This window comes from Vigna unguiculata, chromosome 8, assembly GCF_037176805.1.
Source record: "Vigna unguiculata cultivar grain cowpea cultivar isolate G323 ecotype 2 chromosome 8, ASM3717680v1, whole genome shotgun sequence".
Classification (NCBI taxonomy): Eukaryota; Viridiplantae; Streptophyta; class Magnoliopsida; order Fabales; family Fabaceae; genus Vigna; species Vigna unguiculata.
Window position 1 is genome coordinate 42072505 of NC_140799.1, and position 11126 is coordinate 42083630.

The 11126-nt window shown below is 27.7% G+C and overlaps 1 protein-coding gene across 1 annotated transcript; it reads right to left on the minus strand.

Annotated features, from left to right (window-relative positions):
• Positions 1-795: 795 nt before the first annotated feature.
• Positions 796-1530, minus strand: LOC114195192 (zinc finger protein ZAT3-like). The gene has a single exon (XM_028085582.2). It carries the CDS (start codon positions 1495-1497, stop codon positions 796-798), a length of 702 nt encoding a protein of 233 aa, XP_027941383.2. The 5' UTR covers positions 1498-1530.
• Positions 1531-11126: the final 9596 nt, after the last annotated feature.

Here is an 11126-nt window from a genome sequence, read left to right on the forward strand (position 1 = left end):
AAATGTACGAGATTTACTCAAATTAGACTCATAAAATTATTAAGTCAAAAGAAGTCATTATAGTTTTTAAGTTAAATATAATAAATATAATACTTAAAATAAGAAGAATGTTAAAAGAACTTTCTTAATGTAATTTTTCTGAAACATCTTACAATTAAGTAAAACTTGCAAAACATTATAAAATAAAAATTACTAAATGAGAAATGAAAGTACTATAAAACTTTCAAACTCTAACAAAGTCAGTAAAATAGACTATATCAGGTGATTGCATTGATCCATTTGAGAAGTCTGTTGGAAGTTTAACTTAAACTATTTATTATGGTCTTGGTTTGGGTTTATGCTGGGGACCTTCGTATATCTTTTAGAATCTACAAAGAAGCTATTCAACCCACTTCACCTCTAGCCTGAAGCCTGCTAGGAAGATAAGCATATATGAACTTCTGAGGTATCCATTAATCATGTCACACGCTTTCATACAAACCATAAATTTACACATATACTGAAAGGAAAGGTTTCATCATATGTATCAAAGACAGACAAGGGAGAAAGATATATACATATATATACATATACAACACAGTGCACATGTTTGGTTGTTTGCTAATAATATGATATAGTTGGATCGCATGTTCTTGCCAGCGGCATGCTATTAATACAAATATCACTTATTCGAAGAAGGAACATAAATGAATTCAGGTTAATACACATATTAATTGGAAATGAGGTATAGGTGAGGGTGAAGAAAAGTAAGATGGAAAGTTGATTATATATTTAACCTAAGTGAGAATGTGGAGACTAGAGTCCCAACCTCAAATCGAGAGTGAGAGGAGGAGAATTCAAGTCGAGGGAGGACTTAGGTAAGTCAAGGAGGAGAAGGTTTTCGGCTTTCTGATTCTCCCAATGACACCTCTTGTGCCCACCAAGTGCTTGCCCTGTGGAGAACACCCTCAAGCATATGCTGCACTTGTGCCCATCACCACTCATGTTAACGTTCTCCTCCTCACACTTCCCGCTACTTCCAATGCCTAACCCTATGCTTACATTACCGGTGTTCGCAAAACACCCCTTCACGTTCTTGTGACTCGCGCGGTGCCCCCCCAGAGCCTGGTGCGATCCGAACACCCTGTTGCAACTGGAGCACTCGAACTGCCACTGCTGAACCTCTTCCTCCTTCTCTTTCTCTTTCCCTTTCTCTTTCCCTTTCTCTCTGTTGTTGTTTGAATTCGCCAGCAGAAGCAAACACGCAGCCACCTCGTGGTCTTCCTGGGTCATTATCATCGTCATCTGTTGCTGCGGTTGTCGTTGCTGCTGCTGCCGCTGCTGCTGATGATGATGTCTTCTTGCGTTTGGAGGAGGGTTGATCCCTCTCCACTGACGCTCAGGGTGGCATCGCATGTGACCGAAGAGTGCCTTCCACGACCAGAACCTCTTGCCGCACTCCGTGCATGGACGTGGCTCGGAGGAGGCTCTCTTCCCCTTCCACCCCTCCTCTTCCATCGGCACTATTGCTTTACTCCGATTCTTCTCCGCTTCTTCACCGCATTCACAATCCTCCTTCATACCTCAATTCAACCAAATCCAAAACCTTTTCCAAGGTGCGCCCTCTGCCTTATGTATCCACCCACACACACCCCTCCTGACAGTTATTAATTGTAACTTCTCATCAAGCAGTTTCTTTGCATTGCATATATTCTTTTTTCTTTTTCTCATGCATATCTTTTTTTAACAAAATTAAATAAAATATTTTTTTTTCATTCAAAAAAAAAAAAAAAAGTCAGTTACTTGTCACATCACGTTGCTTCGTGCATGCTATGCAGTCTTGCTTTCCCTCCATTAATAACAACTTGGAACCTCTTTGCCAATATCTACCACTGAATTTCATTAGCTTCGTGACATTTCAAACTTTATATAGAGCTGAAGTAGATCGCATGCACGCAATGAAGAAACGAAACTTGAGCATGCATGGAACCATGTTTGGCCACTCTGCATTTTACACCTTCATCACTGGAGTTTCTTTTGTATCAATCTTTTCAAACCATGATCTCACCACTCACACTATTCACCAAATTTCTTCCTTCTAAAAACTTTTGCAATTCTGTAATGTTACAAACTCACCCTAACTTTAATTAAAAAATTAATATTAACGCCACAAATTAAGTATAGAAATTTGATGAAAACCCAAATTTGCTTGATTTTAAAAGTAGGAAACTTGATTAACTAAAGAAGAAAAACTAAAGCCACACGGAGGGTATAACTAATTCAACTTATTATATAAGAAAATAAAATTAAAATACCAAATGTGTATATCATTAAATGGAGAACCCTAATTATATGTACATTATAGATTGTAAATTTTGATTACTCCCTTTTTTTAGCTAATTTTTTAATAACATTAATTTTCGTTAAATTATCTATTCATCAGTGGAGATAAACTATGTGTTATTTTTATTAATAGGTCCAATGGGTTGTATTCTGCAAACCCAACCATTGAATGGGCCCATTTGAAGCCCAAAAGAAAGAACCCCTATCCAATCTTCACTGCACATACAGTTCCAAACACACTATCATACATGCTGACTTCACTTAAAACATGAAGTGTCTTTGCAAGCAACTTTTGTTCCCTTCGTACACCCATCGTCACTCTCTCTTTAACATAAAAAAAATGAGATTTAGCTGCTGAAAGATACGATCACGAACACACTCATTATTTCCAATCTATAGCAAAGATTTTCAAGGTATATAAACTTGACCATTTGATTCCATGATATGCTTCAAACGCATTCAATTGTTTTTAATTAAGGAAAAAAAACAGAAATCAAATCAATCTCGTAGACCAGGTTTACTATTACTAATAAAAAACAAAGGACTCAATATCTAACGCAGATGCAATAGAGATTCGTTGAGATCCATGGAGGGACCCTTATGGAAAAATTAAACGCTTAAATTTGAAAAATGTTTGAATCAATGGATGGTTTGACTCAGAAAACTCTGAACAGAAAAAAAGGGCATTGACTCTGCTTGTTAATAAAGAAGAGTTTGTTTAGTGGTAATGAAAGAGACTATGAAAGAAAAAGAGAGAGAAGAGGAATAAAAGAGAATTGTTGATAACATCGGTGTGAATGATTGAATGCGATGGAGAATCTAAAGCATTACGATTGCCAATCTTGAAGGCATGCACATATTATTACTATTTGGGAGATCTTCTTCAGACTCATTGCCGGCAATGCCATGCTTGATTTAATTTTTGTTTAATCTGGTTTCCTGTTTATGAGACATGTTGCATTGTTATGAAAACTCATTTTCATCACTGTTTGAATACTAAACTAAAATTATGTGTTAATGTCAAATCTATAGATTGTAGAGCCTAATCTCGGAGGGAATTTGGAACTCGAGGAGGAGAAACAAAGTGATGGGGAAGATCCCAAGAAACCTCCCAACCACCTTCCACCACCACATACCTTAACACTCCATTCCTATTATTTTTACTTTCTTTTCTTCTACTGACTCAACATAAAACTTTCTTTCTTTTGCTTTTTCTCTTTGCGCTTTTTAGGAAATCTTTACCTTTTACAAATATATTTCATATATACAGATAAAACTATATTTAATCATTATTTAAATTTAACAAATTAAGATTAAAATTATGTAAATATTTGATATTATGTTATATTTTACTCTATACGTAGAGTACAATAATAAAATAAAATAAAAATTTCATACAAGAAATGAAAGGTAAAAGTCATGTATGTTTGTCTGTGTGTGTTTCACAGATAAACCTTAACTGGACTATGATATAAAGTCACCTTAAGAAATTTTAGATTATTTGAAAAAGAAATATGAGAGATACAAGATTTAAGGCATGAAAATTATGAAATTTTAAGCCAAAAAAGATGAAAGAATATGGGACAATTAAGAAATAATCAAACAAATTATTAGTACTGTTAATATGATAAAATTGTTGGAAAAGAAAATTACAAATTCTATATTTTTTTATCAAATTTTAGTAATTGTGCGAAGGAGATACGAAACATACGTTGTTTTGTTAAAAAAATGTCTTCGATGATTCTAACAAAAGTGATAATGTGTTGTAAGTACATGAGCAATAAACGGTTAAAAATAAAAATATTTACTTTATATGGTCAGATACAAAATGTCACAAATGTGATCATTTGAGACATATGTAAAAAGAAATGCAAATCTAAATTTTTTAGAAAGATATTAAAATTGTAGAGGATGAATAAGAGAAACTATTTTTTCCAATCTTACGTGTTACAATTAACAAATTTTCAAAAGGTAACTTATGAACAGTAATTATACAAACCAAATGACATATGATAAAAAATCTCAACAATTTAGAACGGAAAAGAACTTAACGTGAAAGATAAGAAACACAGTAACAATTAAAACTCATTTAGGTGTCAAATTAATTTTTAATATTTAATATTTCAAAAAATTACTCAAGAAAGATTATAAAGTGTTCTTTAAAAGTAAATCCAATTATCTTGTTATTATTCTAATATCAGTAACAAAATATATAACTTAACATATGTTAATGAATATTCTAATTTATTTTACCGAGATATATGAATAGCAACTAATTCTATAAAATACCTACTTTATAATTATTAATATTTTTTATCGTATATGTTACAAAATTTTATTACACGAATTTTTGAGTTCTTATTTTTTGGATTAAATATATATAAATAACTATTTTTAAGCGTTAGTTATGATTCATATCATATTAAAAACAAATGAGGAGATCACGGAGTTGTTATGTTATATATTGTATACTCTTTTAATAATAACATATACAGTAATATAGAAATCTTAATTCCGTCACATATATTAGCTATGTTATCTCATGATAGAGATTGAAATATAGAGAAAAGAAAAATGTGAAAGACTAAAATGGGCACCTTTTTTATTTAGAATGAGTTATACATGATTTTTGTCTTTTAACTTTTAGTGAATTTTAAAATTAGTTTATTTTAAAATTTTGAATTAATTTGGATTTAGTTTTTTAATAAAATTTTATTAAGTTTATTTGACATTTTAAACGCGTTTCATAATAGTATTTGACTTAATATTAAAGAAAAAAGTGTTAAACAATATAAACAACTCAAATACAATCCTGAAATGCATACAAAATATCAAATAAATCTAACAAAATTTGATTAAAAGGACTAAACTTACGTATTTCGAAAGACGAATAACTAAATTAGTTCAAAATTTCGAAATAGACTAATTTTAAAATTCACTTTAAAGTTAAGGGATCAAATAAATATTTATCTCAATTGAAAACATTAAAAGCATATAAAAGTAAAAAGTGATGAAGAAGATGAATGTAAATTATTAGACAAAGAATGAATAATTAGTTGGGAAATATTTTAAAGAGAAGATAGGTTTGAAGGAAGTGGAAATGATGTTGATAATACATTAATGATTAATTTAAATAAATAAAAATGTGAATATGGGTCAATGAAACATATGCGATTCTGAACATCTGAACGTAAAAGCAAAAACACCGAAAGGCAAAGGAGAAATAAAAAAATGGAAAAAATGAAGAGAAGAGGAAAAAAAGTGTTGTAAATCCACACAATCTGACTGGGTTCAAACGTCACTGAAAATCAACGATAGGTTATATGTCAAATCATTGAAAGATGCAAGTGGACGACTCAATCTCAAAAAGATATCATCATTAAAACTATACAATAATTCTCCATCACAAATACAATAACCACTTAAAACTAATTAATACTCATCTTATCATATAAATAATAGTAATACAATAAAAGAAAGAGATAAAAAATTATATGAAAGTGTAAAATTAGGTATACAAATAAGAACACTTGGATATGGATACAAATATAAAATTAGGGCAAGCTGAGTGAGTCCCATTCTGCTTTTGGGTTTTGTTTATTTATTCCTTATAGTGGCGATTGAAAACTGTTAACACGTTAAAATCAATTATTATATAAAACATGACAAGTTGCTAGATGAATAAAGACCTTAAGAAATCTTTTTTCTTACAAAAGATGACATTAAAAAAACTATTAGATAAACACCGTTAAATTTTTTTACTTCTATCAAATACTTAATAAAAGCTAATGTTTTTTATTTTTTTATTTTATTTTTTAAAATGAAAATATAATATTATTGTGTAGGTGTAGAGTAAAAATGAATGTTTCCTTACATCATCAACCAAATTATTAAATATATTATTATTATTTGTTAAAATTCAAGATTTTTTTATACTTTTATTTTCTGTTGAAATCCTAATCAATGCTACTTGGACACTGTGATGACGAAGAAGCAAAAGCCTCCTTTTTTGGACCTTAATTTCATTAATCGTTGAAGTTAAATGTGATGAACAACGACGATCTATTAATATGATTAGAAATTCTATTTCAAATAGAAATAATTTATATTATATAAACAAATTCAAATTTTATATTACAAAATCAAATTATAAAATAAATTTTGTACTTATTTTGTATACTATAAATTTGTTTTATCTTTAATTGATATAAATACAAATTTCAACTTCCTGATTTTATTGAATTAAATTAAAAAAAGTTACTTATTAAGAAAACTTGGACATAACTTCGGTGTAACCTCCATATTACAAAGATATTGGAATGCATAGAGAATACAGATAATTACACCGTTTTAATCGTAATTTTAATTATTCACATTTATTGTTACTGAAACAAGATAAGTTAAATAACACATGGGATCACAAGTTTATTGTCATTAATAATTAAGACGCGTTATATAAACAAAAATTGTAGTCCAAACTTATATATTTATCAAGTATCTTTTAATATAAGCGTAATAATTTGAAACCAGAAAAAAATGAAAATTATTCTTTTTAATATTTGAATTTAGATGGAATATTATCCACACTAATATAGTTTGTTAGATTTTATAGGTTATTTTCAACAATACCCCTACATACAACTAATAGTAATTAATATAGTACCACTCAGTTCATCTCTAACGAATTTACTCACAAAGATTTAGTTAGGTAAAATAAAATTAAAAACAAATATCTCAAGTATTAAATATTTTTTAATCAGTAAAAATAGTTAACTTAAAATAATTATGGAGTGAAATGGTTTAGTTAGTGTATTTATTAGTGGGACAGGGAAAGACAGAAACTTTGGGGATTGAATTACGTGTCAATAATATATTGGATGTTAGAGGCCCTAGGATTTTCCACTTTGAAATATCTGCTTATTTTCTGAATATTCTATCTTTCATTCGACACTAATATTCACACTTTTTCCTCCATCAATATCAAACATCAATCATTATGATCATTATTAAATACTCTAATCAACTTCGACTAATATAAGGTTACTCTTTCTGTTTACTATATAATACCAATACTTTTAAAAGTAAAATCACTTCAATCTCACTTTTCTCCTAAATTATGATCGTAATATATAAGGTTAACTTTTTAATTAACATATAAATTATTTAAAACTTTTTACATTTAACTTCAGAAAAATCTTAATTAGAAAAAAAAAATTATTCCATAGTGTTGTGGTGCTTATGTAAATACACGTGTCGGTAAAGGAAAATCGAATTTACGAGGAGAAGCTATATTTTATTCTCCAAAATGAAGAGGCGGCTCAAATTTTTAATACAATTATTATTAAAATTAAAATTCACCAAAATGCAGAGTAGGTTCACACTTCTAGACACTTCTATGCGTTAATGCTGTGTTCCTGTTATTTATTTTTTCTTTAATATTTTTTTATTCTCTTTATCTCTCTCACTATTTTTTTTTTATATTTTTTAATTCGATAGAAATTGAAAGAAGATTCCTTCGCCGACCTATTTCTTAAAAGGGATTTGTTTCGTTCAATCACTAATTACTAATTACTGTACATGCGTAAGCCCATTAACCATCATCCACCTTCACATAAAGTAGACTTCGTTAAGGAATTAATTATTTTAATGCTTCATTACTAATGTTATTATTTTAAATACTCAAATCACTTTATTTTATTGTTAGAGACCACAACAGTTTTCGATTAAAATATAAAATCCAATCTTCAAAACATAACGTACCGCTTTTATTTCATCACCTAGGTTTGGGTTTATTTTAAAATTGTGAAATCTAAAGTGGAGCAAGTGCTATCCAAGAACAATTTACCTTATTTCTTATATTCATAAAATGGGAACAATTAGGGGAAAGAATGAGTGTGAAGATAAAAGATTGGAAGAAAAAACAAGATAAAAAGATGCTGTAGAGTACTTAAGTTCATTTAATAAATGAATCTTGATAATGTTACTTGAACATTTAAATCACTTTTATTAACGGAATGTGAATCATAATATTAGAAAAATATCTTCCTAGTAAAAATAATAAATCAGAACACTAAATAAGGTAAAAAAAATAATGATAATCAAGATCTTATTACTATGAAAAGGAAGGATTATTATACATTAAATTAAATATGGACACGACAATGAAGAAAAATGTAACACGCTAAAATATCTAATTTAAATTTCCATACACCTTGACTAAAACATTAATATTTTCTCTTATCATTAACCATTTATTAATAAGTTTGAGTTTGTAAATAGATTCTGTTTTTTAGAAATTGTATTATTAACTCAAAAGTTGAAACCTCACGAAGGATCTTAACTTTAAAATTTTCCTTATAAATTATTGATGCTTTTAAATCAAAGCCTCGACTAATATTTTTCTTTGAGCTGTACCCTTATTCAAATTAAAGGATTCTAACTTATAATTAGTTACAAATTAATTGTTAGGAAAAATAATAGAAAAAGCGCGGCCAGCACCTTCACCCTCCACACTCTCACTCGTCTCTCCATCTTTATTTTCTAAATCCAAATTATGAATATCTCTAAATTAATAACTAAAATAATTCTTTTTATAAATTAATTTTTAAATTGGTTACTAACATTATTTATCAAGATTTTTGCTACTAAATAATTTGGTCTCTAAATTAATTTTTAATTGAAAAATTGGTTTTTATACATATTTTAGTCACTAAAATTATTAATCATTATTTAAGAGTTTTTTTATAGTGATATTTTCTTGCATCAATAATTATGAGGTCAAATTTTCTTTTAAATTTTTTGGTGTTGTCACCTTCTGGACATAATATTTTAAAAATATTTTTAATATATTTTAAAATATTAAAATCAGTGTTCATAAGTATATTTTGAAGACATCGCAGAAAATTAACACATGAAAACCAATAATAATCCAAATTTCAGCAATCATACACATTATAATTATAATATATAAAGTTATTAAAACATGAATACTAAATTTTATAATTGACATGCTTGTCTGTGGTATGTATGTATTTAAAGGCAGGAGGTAAATTTGTTATCCATTAATAGGTTAACTTAGTTTTCTTTCATTCTATTATAATTGTAATTTTCAATGGCGACCGATCTGTATTCCTAAAGTAACATTCAATCCTTGTACGAGGGAAGTATAGTTGTATTGTATTGAATATATATAGAACAACTGATTTCTAATTTGTTTTAAAATTATATATAAATTATTTTTAACTATTAAATATACTTAAAATAAAATATTTAAATTAAATTTTATTACGAATTTATATTGAATGCACATTTTCTAGGAAAAATGACAAAGTAGATTTTAACGATGAAATGTAGCTTTCACTACAAAAATAAAGAATGAGATTTAGAAGGCGATCGTACCACGTCCATTTCATGACAGATGTCAGAATAAAAATCCTTCTCCTTATACCATTTTATTTATTATTTAAATACGTAGTTTCTCAATTTTAAACCAAAACAATAACATTTCCAATCCATTTTTTTTACATTACAGTTATGGGTTCTGAATATTTGGAGACTTAAGAGTGAGAAATAAACATGGGAGAGACAAAGATGTTGCCATAAATAAGATTTTTGTATTTAGTATTCGATTATATTGATATCTAAATCAATTTCAAAGTAAATAAAAAAGTATGAGTGAATATTGAGAAAATAAAATAAAATAATTTTTAAATAAAGAACCGACAGGTAAACAAAATGTTTATAACGATTGAATGATGTTTGTGATCTGAGTACTAAAGCCTTATTAATGTCAAAAGTAATGATTTATTCTCAACACATGCAATTGATATAGACATCTGATGTTGAAATGTGAAGTCCATTGCATGTATAAATTTCTGAAAGAGTAATAATATTACAATACGATACGTTATAAGTATTTTAAATTATGAAAATAATAAAAGTTGTATTTAAATTAAAAGGTCTTATAGTTAATTAAATATTTAATACTTTATTTTATCGTATTATTTATCTTATTCCATATCTCTTATTTTTTCAGTAAACTAGAACGTTGCATTAATAACTTTTTAGATTGTATATTAATATCTGATTTTTATATTCACAACAGTCACCTTGTGAAAGTACACCTTGTAATTTTATTTTTTTTAACAATTAGGGAGATTATTAGTGTAGGGGTTTGATTATCGCAGTGTCATTTTTCACATAAATTATATGTTATTTTCATTTTCATATGTAATAGTTATATATTTTTTTAATTTTCATGTTTCTCTATGAAAATTAAGAAAAAAATCCACATCTATTACATATAAAAATAAAAATGAAATATTTTTTTTTCTTAATTTTCATATATATATATATATATAATATTTATATTTATATCCATTAATCATCTCCAGTTATTTATTGGAATAAATAGGAGAATTTAACTTCTGAAATATTAAACATCTCGCTTCACTTTTATCATAAAATTTTAGTGATTAATGTTTGTACAAAGATTTTGATAATTAAACTAGAAAGATTGAATAGTTTGAAGTATGAATTAGTCATAAGAATTTCGCATCTAACACAAAACCTTTAAGCTTTAATGTTTATACATAGCACTCAACTTTTTTATTTCTACCCTTTTAACTCATACTTGTAACAAATAATTAAAAATTTTCATTAAAACTGGGAGGAATATGAACTTGTGATGACTGTTTAAAAGAGAAGAATATATGGGAAAATAAAAAGTATAGAAGTATATGTGGGTATTTCATGTGTTTACATTTTTTATAGTAAAAAAGTAGTGAAACTTTTAAGAGATTAAT

Excerpts from the sequence above, each read along its gene's own strand:
- LOC114195192 (XM_028085582.2), bottom strand. The coding sequence starts at position 1,497 with ATGGAAGAGGAGGGGTGGAAGGGGAAGAGAGCCTCCTCCGAGCCACGT.